Raw genomic sequence first — 21767 nt, 5'->3', positions numbered from 1 at the left:
GCTCCACGACGTACGCTCCACGGCGTACGCTCCACGGCGTCCGCTCCACGGCGTCCGCTCCACGACGTACGCTCCACGGCGTCCGCTCCACGGCGTACGCTCCACGGCGTACGCTCCACGGCGTCCGCTCCACGACGTACGCTCCACGACGTACGCTCCACGGCGTACGCTCCGCTCCGCGGCGTACGCTCCACGGCGTACGCTCCACGGCGTACGCTCCACGGCGTACGCTCCACGGCGTCCGCTCCACGGCGTCCGCTCCACGGCGTCCGCTCCACGACGTACGCTCCACGGCGTACGCTCCACGGCGTACGCTCCACGGCGTACGCTCCGCTCCACGGCGTACGCTCCACGACGTACGCTCCACGGCGTACGCTCCGCTCCACGACGTACGCTCCACGGCGTACGCTCCGCTCCACGGCGTACGCTCCACGGCGTACGCTCCGCTCCACGGCGTACGCTCCACGACGTACGCTCCACGACGTACGCTCCACGGCGTACGCTCCGCTCCACGGCGTACGCTCCGCTCCACGGCGTACGCTCCGCTCCACGGCGTCCGCTCCACGGCGTCCGCTCCACGGCGTCCGCTCCACGGCGTATGCTCCACGGCGCCGCTCCACGACGTACGCTCCACGGCGTACGCTCCGCTCCACGACGTACGCTCCACGGCGTACGCTCCACGGCGTACGCTCCACGGCGTACGCTCCACGGCGTACGCTCCACGACGTACGCTCCACGGCGTCCGCTCCACGGCGTATGCTCCACGGCGCCGCTCCACGACGTACGCTCCACGGCGTACGCTCCGCTCCACGACGTACGCTCCACGGCGTACGCTCCACGGCGTACGCTCCACGACGTACGCTCCACGGCGTCCGCTCCACGGCGTACGCTCCACGACGTACGCTCCACGGCGTCCGCTCCACGGCGTCCGCTCCACGGCGTACGCTCCACGGCGTACGCTCCACGACGTACGCTCCACGGCGTACGCTCCACGGCGTACGCTCCACGGCGTACGCTCCACGACGTACGCTCCACGGCGTCCGCTCCACGGCGTACGCTCCACGACGTACGCTCCACGGCGTCCGCTCCACGGCGTCCGCTCCACGGCGTACGCTCCACGGCGTACGCTCCACGACGTACGCTCCACGGCGTACGCTCCACGGCGTACGCTCCACGGCGTACGCTCCACGACGTACGCTCCACGACGTACGCTCCACGGCGTCCGCTCCACGACGTCCGCTCCACGGCGTACGCTCCACGACGTCCGCTCCACGGCGTCCGCTCCACGGCGTACGCTCCACGACGTACGCTCCACGGCGTCCGCTCCACGGCGTATGCTCCACGGCGCCGCTCCACGACGTACGCTCCACGGCGTACGCTCCGCTCCACGACGTACGCTCCACGGCGTACGCTCCACGGCGTACGCTCCACGGCGTCCGCTCCACGGCGTCCGCTCCACGGCGTCCGCTCCACGGCGTCCGCTCCACGGCGTACGCTCCACGGCGTACGCTCCACGACGTACGCTCCACGGCGTACGCTCCACGGCGTACGCTCCACGACGTACGCTCCACGGCGTACGCTCCACGGCGTCCGCTCCACGACGTCCGCTCCACGGCGTACGCTCCACGACGTCCGCTCCACGGCGTCCGCTCCACGGCGTACGCTCCACGGCGTACGCTCCACGGCGTACGCTCCACGGCGTCCGCTCCACGACGTACGCTCCACGGCGTCCGCTCCACGACGTACGCTCCACGGCGTACGCTCCACGGCGTCCGCTCCACGGCGTCCGCTCCACGGCGTCCGCTCCACGGCGTCCGCTCCACGACGTACGCTCCACGGCGTACGCTCCACGACGTACGCTCCACGGCGTACGCTCCACGACGTACGCTCCACGACGTACGCTCCACGACGTACGCTCCACGGCGTACGCTCCGCTCCGCGGCGTACGCTCCACGGCGTACGCTCCACGGCGTACGCTCCACGGCGTACGCTCCACGGCGTACGCTCCACGGCGTCCGCTCCACGGCGTCCGCTCCACGACGTACGCTCCACGGCGTACGCTCCACGGCGTACGCTCCACGGCGTACGCTCCGCTCCACGGCGTACGCTCCACGACGTACGCTCCACGGCGTACGCTCCGCTCCACGACGTACGCTCCACGGCGTACGCTCCGCTCCACGGCGTACGCTCCACGGCGTACGCTCCGCTCCACGGCGTACGCTCCACGGCGTACGCTCCATGACGTACGCTCCACGACGTACGCTCCACGGCGTACGCTCCGCTCCACGGCGTCCGCTCCACGGCGTCCGCTCCACGGCGTATGCTCCACGGCGTATGCTCCACGGCGCCGCTCCACGACGTACGCTCCACGGCGTACGCTCCGCTCCACGACGTACGCTCCACGGCGTACGCTCCACGGCGTACGCTCCACGGCGTACGCTCCACGGCGTACGCTCCACGACGTACGCTCCACGGCGTCCGCTCCACGGCGTATGCTCCACGGCGCCGCTCCACGACGTACGCTCCACGGCGTACGCTCCGCTCCACGACGTACGCTCCACGGCGTACGCTCCACGGCGTACGCTCCACGACGTACGCTCCACGGCGTCCGCTCCACGGCGTCCGCTCCACGGCGTACGCTCCACGGCGTACGCTCCACGGCGTACGCTCCACGGCGTACGCTCCACGGCGTACGCTCCACGACGTACGCTCCACGACGTACGCTCCACGGCGTCCGCTCCACGACGTCCGCTCCACGGCGTACGCTCCACGACGTCCGCTCCACGGCGTCCGCTCCACGGCGTCCGCTCCACGGCGTACGCTCCACGGCGTACGCTCCACGGCGTACGCTCCACGGCGTCCGCTCCACGACGTACGCTCCACGGCGTCCGCTCCACGACGTACGCTCCACGGCGTACGCTCCACGGCGTCCGCTCCACGGCGTCCGCTCCACGGCGTCCGCTCCACGGCGTCCGCTCCACGACGTACGCTCCACGGCGTACGCTCCACGGCGTACGCTCCACGACGTACGCTCCACGGCGTACGCTCCACGACGTACGCTCCACGACGTACGCTCCACGGCGTACGCTCCGCTCCGCGGCGTACGCTCCACGGCGTACGCTCCACGACGTACGCTCCACGGCGTACGCTCCACGGCGTACGCTCCACGGCGTCCGCTCCACGACGTACGCTCCACGGCGTACGCTCCACGGCGTACGCTCCCCACAGCTAATTTGGCAGCGTCTGCCCTTATAAATGATTTCTTTACTGTTTTTGCTAAATTGATTTCTGCTTCACGTCGACGGTGTTTTAGTGAGTGTATGACCGCTCGTCATGGCCGAGACCCCAGGAGTGGTGGACTGGAACAAGAAGTAACAGCTGCTGCAACTTCTTTGTGTCTTGGTTTGACCTGAAGATGCTTCAAAACGTCTTTATTCACCACTTAGTTTTAGTGTCTTACGCAACCTGAACTCAGAGATTAACATGGAAAGAATCAGCTCCACTTCATTGGTTGCATCTGTTCACCTGCTGGTTAACACAAATATCTGACCAGCCAATCACACGGCAGCAACGTGATGCATGTTGCCATGTAGACATGATGAGGTTCAAGCTGAGCATCAGGATGAAGAAGACATGGATCCATCCTGCCGTCAGGATCTGAGTCCTGCTGCTGACCATGTCCATCCCTTTCTGAGCACAGTGTAGCATCTTCTGATGGAAACTTCCAGCAGGATGATGCACCATGTCACAAAGCTCACATCATCTCCACCATGACGATGAGTTCACTGTCCTCCAACGGCTCCACAGTCACCAGATCCACATCCAGCAGAGCAGCTTTGGGAGATTCTCATGGTGATGAGGTGGAATCAAGCAGCAACCACTGGCGGTTAAAAGTGAAGCCTATGCAGAAGTGCATAAAACTGCAGTTCCCCCTTCATCCACTAGGGGCTGCAAAACAGAGCAAATCCCCATAGACTAGCGTAGAACAACCGCGGTTTTTAGCCGGTTAACAACGTGACTTAGCTTTAGCCCGCTTACCTCCGTTAGCTGGTTAGCTCCTGTTATCTCCGGGTTAGCTCGGTTAGCTCTTAGCTACAGAAAGCTCGGAGTTCGCTCGATGTTAATCATCCACCATGACGCTCACAGCCCCCCTCTCAGCTCCACCTCTTTGCCCATATTTGTATTTTCCGGGCGAGACGACACGCATGACGCTGCCAAGATGGCGATGGTAGGAACCGCCCACCGAGCTTCAGTTCAGCTCTTCAGAAACCTACAGGTGACGTCACGGAGGCTCCGCCCATCTTTTATATACAGTCTATGGGTGGAACGGGAGATTCTGAAGAACGTTTCCAACACCTTGTCTAATCCATCACATCAAGAGTTAAAGCATCTCTGGAAGAACAGGGGGGTTTAAAGCAGTATTAAACGCAGACTTTGAGTAAAGGATCAAATAATAAAAGAAGACCAGTTTCAACAAGGTGAAACATAAACATAACCACAGGAATGTTCTGCAACACGATCAAACAGCCTCCCTGCTGCCAATAAGAACCATTTACCCATGCAATGATAAAAAAAAAAATCATATTAATTAACATCTCATCAGACAATTATGAGTGTTTTTAGACAAGATTTTTAAAACAGCATCATAATGTTAAAGGTTTCTTACAATCTTTCAAAAACAAAACATCTGATTTCTAAAGGTGAAGCCAAAGAGATGCATTCAAAGCTACTTCTACTGTTGCTCTGATGCATGCAGATGTTTCTACAGACGCTCTGATGCATGCAGATGTTTCTACAGACGCTCTGATGCATGCAGATGTTTCTACAGACGCTCTGATGCATGCAGATGTTTCTACAGACGCTCTGATGCATGCAGATGTTTCTACAGACGCTCTGATGCATGCAGATGTTTCTACAGACGCTCTGATGCATGCAGATGTTTCTACAGACGTTCTGATGCATGCAGATGTTTCTACAGACGCTCTGATGCATGCAGATGTTTCTACAGACGTTCTTATGCATGCAGATGTTTCTACAGACGCTCTGATGCATGCAGATGTTTCTACAGACGCTCTGATGCATGCAGATGTTTCTACAGACGTTCTTATGCATGCAGATGTTTCTACAGATGCTCTGATGCATGCAGATGTTTCTACAGACGCTCTGATGCATGCAGATGTTTCTACAGACGTTCTGATGCATGCAGATGTTTCTACAGACGCTCTGATGCATGCAGATGTTTCTACAGATGCTCTGATGCATGCAGATGTTGTTTGGGACATTTTTCTGGATCATTGATCCCTCATGGTGTTGGATATGTGGGAGTTTAGATCAGTAAGTTGTCATGTGACCAGTACTGCATCAGCTGGGTTGCACCACCACAAATAAACACAGAAGTAGAGGAAACAGAGAGAACCAGCTGGTTTAAATCCTGAATGTCAGATTTTCGACATTTTACCGCGTTACGGGTCGTGACTGACGCCGTCGTCCATGATGGACACGCGAGACGCCTCGTCTCAGGTCCCCGTGTCGGTGAAGTCCATTAATCGGGCTTTGAAACCGCCCCTGCAGTGTTACTTTATACATCGCTGAACTATGACCACAATGCAGACTTTTTATTTCTGTCTGTAAATCTCTGATGATTTAACATGACAGATGATTAACAAAGCTATTAAAATGTCTGTTTTACAAGACGACTCGTTGCAGTTTATTGTGGGGCGGCTGCCCAGCAGGTTCCATGGACTTTAACTGGGCGGAAAACGCCTTCCTAATGGGAGATAAGATGGTTTCAGGATGTTTTCTGAAATCTTCATTAAGTTTCTGCAGCCTTGCATAAACAGAACAGGAACTATTAAATAATCTTTTACATCTATTTAGATTCAGTTGTTTTCAATCATAAGAAAAATTGTCAGATTCTGAGGCTAAAATGATGCAAATGGAACAGAAAGCAGCATAAAGAGCAACCAGAAGAAGAAAATAACACACATAGATCAGCAGTGACCAAGCCTTTTCTCATCTTCACATCATTCTCTTGTCTGAAACACACACACACACACACACTGTTTCCATGTTTCCACACGTCTTCCTGCTACTATCTACCTGCTGTCCTCACTGCAGCACCTCCACCTCAGCTGCATCCCAAACGTCTTCTTGGCTTTATTCCAGCCATAGAGGATCATTATTTTCCTGCTTTTCTCATCACTTGTTGATCTTTGGCTGCTCCTGATTGGACGTTACCGTCAGTTTAAGCTCTCTGATTGGTGGAAAGTCTGACAGGAAGTGTCTTCATCATCATGTCCAGGTGAAAATAGAGGTCTCTTAGCAACATGGTAGTGATGGTGATGAAGATGTGATAAATAATGGTGGATTTACCATCTAGAGTCTCTGAATAAACACTACATGTTGTGTCTGGACTGTAAACCTCCTGGACGGATAGAAACGCTGGAAAACCTCCGTAGACCAGCTGGAGGGTCACATGACCATCACAGTTACCGATCTGGGGAAAACTGGTGATGATTTAGAGCTTTAAGGGTTAATATTTCATCCCAGCTTCCGTCCACAATCACCACGCCATCTTTACCTGAAGCAAACTGATGATGTGACTCCCTCCATCAAGTCCAGTGACATCTAAATATGGAAAAATAGCTTCCATGACACGATAAACTACTAAACTGACTGTCTGAAAAACCACCCAATCAGAACGGAACGACTTTTTAGTGACATTTGTGGAGATTAAACATGTTTCCATGAACAGTTTTTATTGTAATATTTAGTTTTTGGGCAGTCCTTGGGGTGATGGAAATGTCGTTTATCTCTCATCAGACAACAACAACAACAACAAACCGAGTCCTTTTGATCATTGGAGGAAAAAAACTGTTTACAATAATTCCACATTTAAACATTTAGTATCTGATTGTATAATCATGTTTTGTTCTGCGTGACTGTCAGCATCTCTCAGGACATTTCTACTGTTTATTGCTGCAATATTTGTCACTTGGTTTAAATGAAGTTCTGTCTGCTTATCAGCTGACGGATGTATTTCAGGCATTTATAAACAGTAAATGACACATTCTTTTTTTAAGTCGGTAAATAAGCTGAGTTTTTAAAAGTAGACTTATTATTTTAAAGCAGATGAAAAGAGAGATTTTCTGAGAGAAAAGCCTGGAAAAGGAGCGTTAAAAGGCTGTTTGTGGAGGAAGTGGCCGCCTCCGTCTCTGTTGTCCCGGTGGCTTTGCCGCTGCAGGGTGGAGGGCGGGGCTTTCTGGTCAACCACAATTAAGTTAATTGTTTAATTGCAGATAAACGGAATGAATACCACACACAGTGTGAATGAAAAAAAGATGCAGCAATGTGAGCACACGTATGACTGCAGCACCCACACACACACACACACACACACAGCTCAGTGCTTTTCATCAAAGAAACAATATTTTACTGAAATAAAAATGTGCCGTGACTCATCTGCTCCAGGAGACGGGATCCAGTCCTCACGAATCTCAGCCACGTTGTTCTTTAAATAAAAAGAGAGGACGGCAGACGGAGACGAATAAAAGCTGGTTTCAGATGACGGGTGGATAAAAGCAGACGAACGTCTGAGCTTTTACTCTTTCATGAGGTGTTTTTTCAGACGAGTCCATACAGAGACATGAAGCAAAAGTGTCGTGGAAATGGGGTCATGTGACCGGGCACGACGTTGAGACGTTTAGCTGCCAACTCGTCAACTGGAAGCAGTGGATCCCTATGTAGTTACCCACAATGCAATGCTACGTCTAATGCAGGAAGGGACTCTTTTTGTAGTCCACTTCCTGGATTTGGTCCGCTTCTTCGGTCTGAATCAGAATTCACGTTTCCCAAAATAAAGTGGACTTTCCGAGCAAACGGACGAAGTTTCAAACCAAAAAGTCTGATGTGAACGTTCCCCTAAAGCCCAAACTGGAGCATACTGGTGTATGCTGGTGTTTACTGGTGTATACTGGCTTATACTGGTGTATACTGGTGTATAGTGGTATATACTGGCGTATAGTGGTGTATACTGATGAATACTGGCGTATAGTGGTGTATGCTGGCGTATAGTGGTGTATACAGATGTATACTGGTGTATAGTGGTGTATACAGATGTATACTGGTGTATAGTGGTGTATACAGATGTATACTGGTGTATAGTGGTGTATACTGGCGTATAGTGGTGTATGCTGGCGTATAGTGGTGTATACAGATGTATACTGGTGTATAGTGGTGTATACTGGCGTATAGTGGTGTATGCTGGCGTATAGTGGTGTATACAGATGTATACTGGTGTATAGTGGTGTATACTGGCGTATAGTGGTGTATGCTGGCGTATAGTGGTGTATACAGATGTATACTGGTGTATAGTGGTGTATACTGGCGTATAGTGGTGTATGCTGGCGTATAGTGGTGTATACAGATGTATACTGGTGTATACTGGTGTATACTGGCGTATAGTGGTGTATACTGATGAATACTGGCGTATAGTGGTGTATACTGGTGTACACTGATGAATACTGGCGTATAGTGGTGTATACTGGTGTACACTGGTGTATACTGGCGTATACTGGCGTATACTTGTGTATACTGGCGTATACTTGTGTATACTGGTGTATACTGGCGTATACGGGCGTATACTGGTGTATACGGGCTTATACTTATGTATACTTGTGTATACTGGTGAATACGGGCGTATAGTGGCGTATACGGGCGTATATTGGTGTATACAGGCGTATAGTGGCGTATACTAATGTATACTGGTGTATACTTGTGTATACTGGCGTATACTGGCGAATACGGGCGTATACTGGCGAATACGGGCGTATACTGGTGTATACGGGCTTATATATGTATACTTGTGCATACCGGCGTAGACTGGTGCATACTGGTGTATACTGGTGTATATGGGCGTATAGTGGCGTTTGCTAATGTATACTGGTGTATACTGGTGTATACCGGTGTAGACTGGTGCATACTGGTGTATACTGGTGTATATGGGCGTATAGTGGCGTATGCTAATGTATACTGGTGTATACTAGTGTATACTGGTGTATACCGGCGTAGACTGGTGCATACTGGTGTATATGGGCGTATAGTGGTGTTTGCTAATGTATACTGGTGTATACTAGTGTATACTGGTGTATACCGGCGTAGACTGGTGCATACTGGTGTATACTGGCGCTGGCAGATGCAACGTTAAGGCTTTAAAAACAAGTCAGAACGAGTCTAAAACACTGATAAGCAGGAAAGGTGAAGTCATGCAAAAAACTCAAAGAAAAGTGATTTTTCCTTCATTACATATTTATCTCTGTGTTAATGGTATCTTTGGTGGTCACACACTCCCTCTGCAAACACACACACACATACGCAGGAAAACACACACACACACACACACACACACACACGGATGGAAACAGAGGGAGAGCTGGAGGTCCTGGAGGACCTGAGCTCATTAAGGCAAAGATTAATATTTCATGTTCTATAATTCTTTCATAGTCCTGCCTCGTAATTTGCCTTGATTTACGTTTAAAAGAAAACTTTCTCATTTTACTGCAGAGCGCTCGCGTCGCTGCCAGGAGGGAGGATGAGGAGCAGGGAGAGGAGGGGAAGATGAGGTTTTCAGGAATACTGAGCCGCTCGGTGAGCTGAACTCGGCAGCGCTCCGTGTTTGTGGGTTTATTTTAACGTATTAACGTGCAGAACGGACAGAAACTCCCGCAGCCAAATAAAACCAACAGAAGAGCAGCAAGTTTCTCATAATAATAGTCTGAAATATTTTTACATTTGTGACATTAGTCTCATTAGACATGAGACGGTAGATCCGTCTCATCACGACCTTCTGGTCTCTAAAACTCCTCAAGTTACACGTCTAAGCTTGAATAAAGGTCATGTTTATATAAAATCCAGTGGTTTATGTAGGAAGTCTCTGAAACCACCTGACATAAGATCTAGGCGTCATAACGAGGTTCCTGTAACTTATTGCAATTTATGGTGATAAATGATGTAGATGAATTTATCCCGACCAGATAAAAATGGTCTGAACTGTCAGGATCTACTTTCTGCAGCTGCCATCTTTTAGTCGCCTCACAGTTAATGATCGCTGGATGTTTTTATGATTTGCGATCTTTAATCAGTAATTAGAGACATATTGTATCTACCAGACGACGGAGCGCAGCGTCATTTATGAGCTGAAAGCTGTGGTGAAGTTCGTGTCCAGGCTTCGTGGTTGTGTGTGGTCTTCCATGGACCAAAAAATAAGGATGATGATGATAATTCCTCCTCCGCGTTGGTCCACTTAATCCTGCATGTCTTAGAAATACGTTTGGATTGGGATGAATAGTCTCAGAGGTGATTCCAAATCAGCATCCTACTGGAAAACATAAAAATAATGATGAAAAACTTCCGCAGGCGAGTTGAGAGGAAGGCAAAGACGTCGTGCGGCGTCCCGGTTTCCCTCCACAGGCATCGTTCTGTGATCTTAACGTAGAAAAATCTACGTTATCACGATGACACAACTACGCCAGAGACGAGATGAGAGCAGGATTTTCAGACGTTGCCGTTTCTAAATCGCACATTCAGTCGTCCTCAGACGAATTCATACCTTCATATTAAACAGGAAATAAACAGCTGAATGACATAAGTTGAAACTGACAAAAATAATAAAATAATATTTTTAATTTAATAGTAATAATTTTTAGGTTTTACTCTGATCTTTTCTGACCTCAACTGCGCAGGTGTTACATAACCTTACCCTGGCCGTTTCTGTTCCTAAACCTAACCGCAGAGGTGACAGGTCAGTAAACATCCATCTGAGTATTTTACACACTCACACACACTTCTCTGTGGGTGTAAACAAAGGATTAGATAATGTTCCGATGGCTTTCATTTTTGGCCACATTTCTTCACAAATGTTCCAGGAGTTTAAGTCAACCCCTCGCTGACTGTTTCAGCTTTTAATTAAACCTGCCAGAGAGAGCGCGGGGATCGGTTTAATGGTTTTCACCTGGATTTTATGCCCTCACACGCCCAAAAGCTGCTGCGCTGAGGCGACACTGATTACCAGCAGTTATCCTGCAATGCTGAGCGCTCAGAAAAACACTTCCAGTAAGAGACGGCGGAGACGAAACCAGTGCCAAAACCGCGGCAGATCTGTAGAGACGACACCTTTCTGGATCCCGGTGATGCCTGGGCTGATCCGGGTGTGGAGTTCTGTTGGCATGGCAACAAGACCTCGCCTCATTACAGTGTAGATGTGTTGTAGGTGAGCAGAGAATGGAAGAAAAGTGGCGATGAGACGTCTTCAGAGCTCTTTGTTTTGGGTTCTGCTCTTTAACATCGTCATTTATGCATGAGGCAAACCAGGCTTCGCCGTCAACGTGTGCATGTGTGCGGCCATTGATCTGCCAGTCCCTGCTGTCAGCCTGAATAACCAGAGAAATGATGAAGGTCTGAGAAAGAGGGGGGGGGGGTTTCACAATCTCCTCCATGATTTACCCTCAATTTAGCTATTAAGTGTCTCAGTAAGTTAGCGAGGGGGGGTGTTTGTGGCTGTGTGGTCCTCATGAAGGCGGGATAGCTGTTGCTTTTCCTGCATTCTTCCAGTCTTTTCTCCAAATCTGAAGCGTCACTTTGGGTGAAACACGGAGAAGACTGGAAGCAGGGAGGCAGAAAAATGGGGAAAAAAAGAGGAAAAAGTGGCAGAATTCCTGTAAACTGGTCATCTCTCCCCCCTCCCTCAGGAAAATAAAACAGAGCGATTTCATGGCCTGCCCGCAGTATTATTTAAGTAATACCCTGTTATTATTCAAGTGAGGGAGAGAAAAGCGAATGGCCATTATCTTTATGTGGGTCCTTTAATTTTAATGCACCACAGATTTATAGCTGAGCATTCCAGTGGGGAGGCCCCTCCCTGCTGCTACGGCGAGGGGGCGGGGCCTCACCACAACGCCACCACAACCGCCACGGCCTTTTGACAAACAGTCGCCGCTTTTCCTGCCAACGCTTCGTCCTCCTCGTCAGACGGCGCGCCTCCTCCTCTTTCCTCACACTGATTCCCAACATCACACCTCCTCCTACCTCCTCACACTGATTCCCAACATCGCACCTCCTCCTACCTCCTCACACTGATTCCCAACATCGCACCTCCTCCTACCTCCTCACACTGATTCCCAACATCGCACCTCCTCCTACCTCCTCACACTGATTCCCAACACCGCGCCTCCTCCTACCTCCTCACACTGATTCCCAACACCGCACCTCCTCCTACCTCCTCACACTGATTCCCAACACCGCGCCTCCTCCTACCTCCTCACACTGATTCCCAACACCGCACCTCCTCCTACCTCCTCACACTGATTCCCAACACCGCACCTCCTCCTACCTCCTCACACTGATTCCCAACACCACACCTCCTCCTACCTCCTCACACTGATTCCCAACACCGCACCTCCTCCTACCTCCTCACACTGATTCCCAACATCACACCTCCTCCTACCTCCTCACACTGATTCCCAACACCGCACCTCCTCCTACCTCCTCACACTGATTCCCAACATCACACCTCCTCCTACCTCCTCACACTGATTCCCAACACCGCACCTCCTCCTACCTCCTCACACTGATTCCCAACATCACACCTCCTCCTACCTCCTCACACTGATTCCCAACATCACACCTCCTCCTACCTCCTCACACTGATTCCCAACACCGCACCTCCTCCTACCTCCTCACACTGATTCCCAACACCACACCTCCTCCTACCTCCTCACACTGATTAACAACACCGCACCTCCTCCTACCTCCTCACACTGATTCCCAACATCACACCTCCTCCTACCTCCTCACACTGATTCCCAACACCGCACCTCCTCCTACCTCCTCACACTGATTCCCAACATCACACCTCCTCCTACCTCCTCACACTGATTCCCAACATCACACCTCCTCCTACCTCCTCACACTGATTCCCAACGTCACACCTCCTCCTACCTCCTCACACTGATTCCCAACACCGCACCTCCTCCTACCTCCTCACACTGATTCCCAACACCGCACCTCCTCCTACCTCCTCACACTGATTCCCAACACCACACCTCCTCCTACCTCCTCACACTGATTCCCAACACCGCACCTCCTCCTACCTCCTCACACTGATTCCCAACATCACACCTCCTCCTACCTCCTCACACTGATTCCCAACACCGCACCTCCTCCTACCTCCTCACACTGATTCCCAACATCGCACCTCCTCCTACCTCCTCACACTGATTCCCAACATCGCACCTCCTCCTACCTCCTCACACTGATTCCCAACACCGCGCCTCCTCCTACCTCCTCACACTGATTCCCAACACCGCACCTCCTCCTACCTCCTCACACTGATTCCCAACACCGCGCCTCCTCCTACCTCCTCACACTGATTCCCAACACCGCACCTCCTCCTACCTCCTCACACTGATTCCCAACACCGCACCTCCTCCTACCTCCTCACACTGATTCCCAACACCACACCTCCTCCTACCTCCTCACACTGATTCCCAACACCGCACCTCCTCCTACCTCCTCACACTGATTCCCAACATCACACCTCCTCCTACCTCCTCACACTGATTCCCAACACCGCACCTCCTCCTACCTCCTCACACTGATTCCCAACATCACACCTCCTCCTACCTCCTCACACTGATTCCCAACACCGCACCTCCTCCTACCTCCTCACACTGATTCCCAACATCACACCTCCTCCTACCTCCTCACACTGATTCCCAACACCACACCTCCTCCTACCTCCTCACACTGATTAACAACACCGCACCTCCTCCTACCTCCTCACACTGATTCCCAACATCACACCTCCTCCTACCTCCTCACACTGATTCCCAACACCGCACCTCCTCCTACCTCCTCACACTGATTCCCAACATCACACCTCCTCCTACCTCCTCACACTGATTCCCAACATCACACCTCCTCCTACCTCCTCACACTGATTCCCAACGTCACACCTCCTCCTACCTCCTCACACTGATTCCCAACACCGCACCTCCTCCTACCTCCTCACACTGATTCCCAACACCGCACCTCCTCCTACCTCCTCACACTGATTCCCAACACCGCACCTCCTCCTACCTCCTCACACTGATTAACAACACCGCACCTCCTCCTACCTCCTCACACTGATTCCCAACACCGCGCCTCCTCCTACCTCCTCACACTGATTCCCAACACCGCACCTCCTCCTACCTCCTCACACTGATTAACAACACCGCACCTCCTCCTACCTCCTCACACTGATTAACAACACCGCACCTCCTCCTACCTCCTCACACTGATTCCCAACATCACACCTCCTCCTACCTCTTCACACTGATTCCCAACACCGCGCCTCCTCCTACCTCCTCACACTGATTCCCAACATCACACCTCCTCCTACCTCTTCACACTGATTCCCAACACCGCGCCTCCTCCTACCTCCTCACACTGATTCCCAACATCACACCTCCTCCTACCTCCTCACACTGATTCCCAACACCGCACCTCCTCCTACCTCCTCACACTGATTCCCAACACCGCACCTCCCCCTACCTCCTCACACTGATTCCCAACACCGCACCTCCTCCTACCTCCTCACACTGATTCCCAACGTCACACCTCCTCCTACCTCCTCACACTGATTCCCAACATCACACCTCCTCCTACCTCCTCACACTGATTCCCAACACCGCACCTCCTCCTACCTCCTCACACTGATTCCCAACACCGCACCTCCTCCTACCTCCTCACACTGATTCCCAACACCGCGCCTCCTCCTCTTTCCTCACACTGATTCCCAACACCGCGCCTCCTCCTCTTTCCTCACACTGATTCCCAACACCGCACCTCCTCCTACCTCCTCACACTGATTAACAACACCGCACCTCCTCCTACCTCCTCACACTGATTCCCAACACCGCGCCTCCCCCTACCTCCTCACACTGATTCCCAACACCGCACCTCCTCCTCTTTCCTCACACTGATTCCCAACACCACACCTCCTCCTACCTCCTCACACTGATTCCCAACACCGCACCTCCTCCTACCTCCTCACACTGATTAACAACACCGCACCTCCTCCTACCTCCTCACACTGATTAACAACACCGCACCTCCTCCTACCTCCTCACACTGATTAACAACACCGCACCTCCTCCTACCTCCTCACACTGATTCCCAACGTCACACCTCCTCCTACCTCCTCACACTGATTAACAACACCGCACCTCCTCCTACCTCCTCACACTGATTCCCAACACCGCACCTCCTCCTACCTCCTCACACTGATTAACAACACCGCACCTCCTCCTACCTCCTCACACTGATTAACAACACCGCACCTCCTCCTACCTCCTCACACTGATTCCCAACGTCACACCTCCTCCTACCTCCTCACACTGATTAACAACACCGCACCTCCTCCTACCTCCTCACACTGATTCCCAACACCGCACCTCCTCCTACCTCCTCACACTGATTAACAACACCGCACCTCCTCCTACCTCCTCACACTGATTCCCAACGTCACACCTCCTCCTACCTCCTCACACTGATTCCCAACACCGCACCTCCTCCTACCTCCTCACACTGATTAACAACACCGCACCTCCTCCTACCTCCTCACACTGATTCCCAACACCGCACCTCCTCCTACCTCCTCACACTGATTAACAACACCGCACCTCCTCCTACCTCCTCACACTGATTCCCAACACCGCACCTCCTCCTACCTCCTCACACTGATTCCCAACGGCGCGCCTCCTTCTACCTCCTCACACTGATTCCCAACACCGCACCTCCTCCTACCTCCTCACACTGATTCCCAACGGCGCGCCTCCTTCTACCTCCTCCCACTCCTTCCATTAATCCTGGTGAAAACCTGCCAAGCAGTGAAGTCCTAATGTCCAAACCTGGATTACTGAATAATCTGAGTTGATAGAAACCCAGATAGACTCGTTCCAACAGCTTCAGGAGTAGAGCTCGTGTTTTTATTTATTTATTTTTACCCTGAATCTGGTCTCTACTGCTGCGTGAAACTCCTCCTTTCACCTGACAGACCAATCAAACTGATCAGCTTTTAGGATAAATAAACACACAGAAGTGTATTCAGGAAGCCTCCATTAAAAGGTAATGAATGTAAAGGTTTAATTAGCTTTAAATGAGACAGAGGAGTGGATTCATCCAACAGCAGCAACTTACATTATTTACAGTTTCACTTTGATTAAATGTCATTGGTTTTGTCAGGTTTTAACGGCTCCAACAGAAGCCTGTAAACTGACCTTTTCATACATCTGTTCATGACATAACAGATTACAAGACGATGGCTACTTTTATATGATGTTTTTTAATTCGGAATTAAAAATTCGGAATTAACGAATTCTCCTACGAGTTTACATGAAAATAATAATTCCGAATGAAGGTTTACATGAAACATGTCTTCACTTAATTCCTCTTTTGAGCGGCGGGTTGGGAAGGGTTCTGATTGGACAGAGGGTCCACGTGACGTATGACGTATACCGGAAATAAACAAAGTTAGCTCCCTGCTTCTCGTCTTTTCAGTCGTAACTTGTAAAAACTACATAATAAGTACCAGTTTTGCCGCTATTTTTATTATAAATGTGAATTAGCAGCTCAACACGAGCATACTACTTCACTTTCTGCAGCAACTGAGAAGGAGAAGAAAGATAGACCACCGAACACGGGAGGTAAAACAACGCGCGTCATCGGGACAGGACAAGGTAACGAGCATGCTCAGAACGACCGAAATTAACTTAGAGAGGAATGAAGGTTTACATGACAGAGAATTAAATAGTGCGGAATTAAAATGCAAATAAACCAGACACTTACATCGGGATTAAGTTTCATTCCCAATGGAAATTAGCATTAGGAATTAAGTGTTTACATTGTCGTTTTTCATCAGTTTAAAGCGGAATTAACTTTTATTCGGAATTAAACAGGAATTAAAACTCCCATGTAAACGCACAGAGTGTGTACGGATTGTTGAAAATGTCGCTTAAAGCACCAGATCTGTCGCATGCCATCATGTCTGATTGGTGCGTGCTGATGTGCGCAGGGTTTGCAGACGCGAACACAAACTTAGCATTAAGTTAAAGATAATAAAAAATAATCAGTGAAACTTTAAGTTACTTAATGTTTTTCTGTACATAGAAAACAAGTCTAGCTAATAACCATTCAGTTATTTAATCTTAATTATATTAATCACATTATGATAATTAGCAAACTTTAAAACCAGTTTCCATTCTTAAGAAATATAAACGAGTTATTTACGCGGAGTTCCCCAAGGATCGATCCCCAAACCCTCTCGGTTTGTACCTGAAGCAACGTTAATAGCGCTATGTCAATGGCTGCTAATTTGACATCCATCTTGCTTCCTGTCTGTTCTCAGAGATCTCTTCAGCCAGTTAAAGTTTATTTTGTTTTGTTTTGTATCAGTCACAATCAGTTTGTCCATTTCCAAAGAAAAAAAACAATCGAGCAACAAAAACAAAATAGGCAGAAGCAAAGTTTGTACGCCTAATAATGTACACTTCCAAGTAGAGTTACCTTAAAACATACAAATACCAACAAAAACAAATCCACTACATACACAATGTGTGACTTTTATGAAGAAAAATAATTTATAAAGTTGCATGTCACTCAAAAATAAACTGATAAATCATGCTTTTAAATAGAAATAAAGAATTTAACCTTATTTCTGAGTTTATTCCACAGTTGAACCCCGGAAAGACAAACGTCTTTGTTTCACCCCATTCCTAGATGTTGGAACAATAAATTTACAACAGTCTCTGAAGTTATATTCAGTCTGCTGAAGTTTAAAGTAGTTTTGGACACTTTCTGGATGAACATTTTGTTTAGCCTTAAACATAATTTGTATTGTTTTATAGTAAACTATATCATCAAATTTCAATAGATTTGATTTAATAAATAATAGATGTGTATCATCATAATATCCAGCATTATTTATTAGGTGTACGGCACATTTTTGTAATAGAATGATGTCATTAAGTCTTGTGGGTGCCACCCCACAGTTCAACACATTATGACATAGGTGGAAGTATCAAAGTACAATAAATTATAGACAAAGCTTTTTTTTTGGTAATAAATCTTTAGTTTTATACAAGATACCAAGTAAAGTCAGCCTGATGTTGAATCTCGTCCTACCTTCTGCTCTGTCACTTTCCCAGAGAATGTCCTCTTGTGTTTCTTTTCTGAATCCGTCGTCGTCCATGTTCAGCCTGTGTGTCATCATGCGGTTGCTAGGCAGCGACAGTGCCGTAAAGCTAGACTCAGCGTGATGCCCTGAGATGGGGGAAAAGATGTGGTTCCTCAGCCTCGGGATTCTGCAGGGCCACGAATCCTCCTGGAACGTACATAATGAATGTCACACTTCACGTGAAGATGTAAAAATTGGAAATGAAACAAAAAATTTAGCATTAAAACAAGACCGAAGTGCAGACTTAAGATCAGAAACTGATGCGCCATTCCAAAAAGAGACCAGCTGGTTCCACCTGTTTGCTTTTACCACACACAAACCTTAAAGGAGTTCCCCAAGGATGGATTCTAGGAGCTTTTCAGTTCACATTCATTTCTATTTTCTGCAGAATATTTCGGTCCAGGTTGCAAATCAAACACTCCTCTTCCTACCCCTCCCTCCAGGTCTTCCAGCACTACGTTTAGGTGTTTGCAAGCCAAATGGAGACTCTCTGTAGTCTGTTCTGGGACCGCCTCCTGTTTCAGAGGTGCCCAGAAGTACAAATAGACACAACTGATCCAGTTTTAGCAGGAGCTTTTATGTTGATTTCACTGCTTTCAGCACATTTTACTTACTGCAGGACTACAGACTGACCAACATGTCAATGATGTAGAGATGCAGCTGAGTGTGTGTTGTGAGTGTGTTGCTTTTCAGACCAATCCAGATTCAGCTCAGTTTCCTAAAATCACATTAATGGGAACCCAGTTTGCCCAGCTCTGAGCAATCCAGTTTTGGTCCAATTTTGGGTTTAATGGGTCAGTTTTTGCAGGGCGGCTTGTAGCTCAGGAGGAAGAGCAGTCGTCTTTTTGGGGTTGGGGATTGATTCCAGGCTTCCCCTGATTTCCTTCATATTGTAAAGAAATATGCATTTCTTCACATGTTCTTGTGTGCCGAAGTGTCCATGGGCAAGACACCGAACCCCAAGTTGCCCCCGATGCGCCCATCCGATAAAAGTGTCTGCGATATGTAGCAGATATGTGCTATTTTCCATCATAAACCTGCATTGGGTATTCTTAAATACACACTTTAATCTCATTCAGATATGCAGATATTCTTCTAATATAACGTTCCAGTGGCATAATGTCACATTTTAAAGCCGTGTGTTAAATTTTTGTCACATGAACACATTGACAGCTGGGATGCTCTTCGTACTGCCCCCCTCCCACACACCCATTCTGACTGGTTAAATAGTGATTGGGATGTCATAAGTTCGTAAATAAAACACTTCCTGGCATACAGTTGGTTGGCGTTTCACTGCAGCTAATCTTACACACATTAGGTTGAAGGTCTACTGGACACAAAGCCAGCCTTGGAACAAGTTAATGGTGTGTGACGCTGTGAAACACTTGTTCTCACCCTCCATTCAACCTGCAGCTACTGTGTTGTAGAATGGAGGTGGGGAGGGGTGGTTACGTTACAGAAAGTCCACTGGAAATTACGCACGCATCCTGTTTTATGCCATGTGTGAAGTAAGATGAGTAAACTCAGTCCTGGATCCATCATCGATCAGGGGTCACTGTGCCCCATTAATCAGCTCTTCTGTCTTTCTCATCAGGTGCTTCACAGGCCTCCTCCAACCCCAATCAAGGAGCACCGCCTGTCTCCGATGTGCGAGGAGCCGCTACCTGCCGCCGTGAACGAGGACAGGTCGCAGACTGCGGGAGGCGGGTGTCCGCCCAGTTCTGCTGGAGGCGCTGGGAGCAACAAGAAGCCGCGGTCGCGCACTAAGGTGGAGTTCCTTCCTCATCCTGCCGGGTTGTTTTGGAGAGAATGTTGTGGGAAGCAATATTTATACCAATAATTTGACAAAATTATGTTTGTCGAATATTCTAAAACTTTTTGTCAACACTCTGGGGACCAGGGACCATGTTGTGTTTAATCCAGCATAGCTGTCGAACCATAAAAGATAGAAACTTACTTTTTTCCCCTCCTAATCAGGAGACTCCGGGCTTTCAGACCGTAGTTCCAGCATCACTGCAGCCCATTCATAGGTGATACAGTGTTGTGTCAAAATATATGTTCCAATCAGAGCCTTTGTCTTTGGCACATGACAGGTGTTTGTCCAATCAGAGCCGACGATGCCTCAGGAAACGCCTCCAAACGGTGTCAATCACTCTGCATCGGTGTCATTAGCAGTCGGATAGCTGCCCTCTGTATTTACAAGGCTGATAAATGATGAAAACAGCAGCTTTTACGCACGTATACCATGCATAGTTGCTCAAACAAACATTTGCATTACTCAAGTAGTTTATTTCAACATAAATGACACGACGGCGTTGTAACAGATGTATAACTTGGTAGCAGATACAGTGTGTGCAGCTGACAGTGATTTCAGAAAGCTGCGGTGCTTCAGTCCCCTTCTGTACCTTTAGTCATGCTTCCAAATTATAATACTCTTTATTTCAAGCAAAGGAGCCTCATTTACATAGCAGTTTATGATATTTCAATTAAAAAAAAAAAACAAGGTATAGGACATTATGGGGCATTGAAAGGTGGAGTTTATTAGCATTTAAACTAAAAAAAAAAAAGTCAGGTTTATTTCTCTAAAATACCCTTGGTCCCCAGAGGGTTAAAGGGCCAAAAAATCCTTCACATTTGAAAAATGAGACTTTTCTCCCCATTTTTCTCGGGTCGGGACTGAAAGGCTTAACGTGATGAACAATGGGGGACGCGATGGGGGGCGTGTTGAGAATCAGCGCTCCTCCATCCGAAAGCTGCTTTTGACTCAAACGCTTCATGTGTTGCAGATTTCCCTGGAAGCTTTGGGCATCCTGCAGAGCTTCATCCAGGACGTCGGCCTGTACCCCGACCAGGAGGCCATCCACACCCTGTCGGCGCAGCTTGACCTCCCCAAACACACCATCATCAAGTTCTTCCAGAACCAGCGCTACCACGTCAAGCACCATGGCCGCCTCAAGGAGCTGGGCGAGGGGGCGGCTGCCAGTGGAGGGGTCGACGTCAGCGAATACAGGGACGAGGAGCTGCTATCGGGCTCAGAGGACCCAGAGTCCAGCGAGGACGGAGCTGAGGAGATCTATCAGACCTCAGAAGGGAGCAGTGGCACCACAGGGGGGCTGAACCCGCCTCCCACCTCCTCCAGCTCCACCTCCAGCCAGTCATCCTCGGGGACCAACGCGGCTCAGGAGGACGGCAAGGACAAGGGGCTCAGCCGGCTCGGCGGCCCTTTGGCCCCTGGAAGCTCCTCGTCCAGCCCTCGAGAGCAGACTGAGTACCAGAGGTAGAGACTAGCACGCAGAAGAAAACCAAACGAGGAAGTCGACAGCGACGTGGAAACTGTGTGAGACATGAATGTCCATGCAGGCACCTCGACCAAGAAACCAACAGCTGAAAAACTGTACGAGACCGAAGCCATCTCGGATGGGCGGAGTGGATTTACCTCAGCAGGTCGTGTAACTGTGACACCACATCCCCAGAAATGTTTTCATATTTCACCCCA

The 21767-nt window shown here is 49.8% G+C and overlaps 1 protein-coding gene across 1 annotated transcript in view; it reads left to right on the top strand.

The window, feature by feature from the left end:
• satb2 (SATB homeobox 2) overlaps window positions 1-21552 on the top strand; it is a gene marked incomplete at its 3' end in the record, with an annotated part of 61422 nt that extends 39870 nt beyond the window's left edge. Inside the window, exons 12-13 of the mRNA XM_079253979.1 lie at window positions 19866-20039; window positions 21058-21552. Of these exons, the coding sequence (XP_079110105.1) occupies window positions 19866-20039; window positions 21058-21552 (669 nt within the window). The remainder of the gene's footprint in view (window positions 1-19865; window positions 20040-21057) is intronic.
• Window positions 21553-21767: the final 215 nt, after the last annotated feature.

This window comes from Telmatherina bonti (genome assembly GCF_933228915.1).
Source record: "Telmatherina bonti genome assembly, chromosome: 15".
Lineage (NCBI taxonomy): Eukaryota > Metazoa > Chordata > Actinopteri > Atheriniformes > Telmatherinidae > Telmatherina > Telmatherina bonti.
Note: the sequence above shows the minus strand (reverse complement) of the source record. Positions and strands in the feature narration are given on the sequence as shown.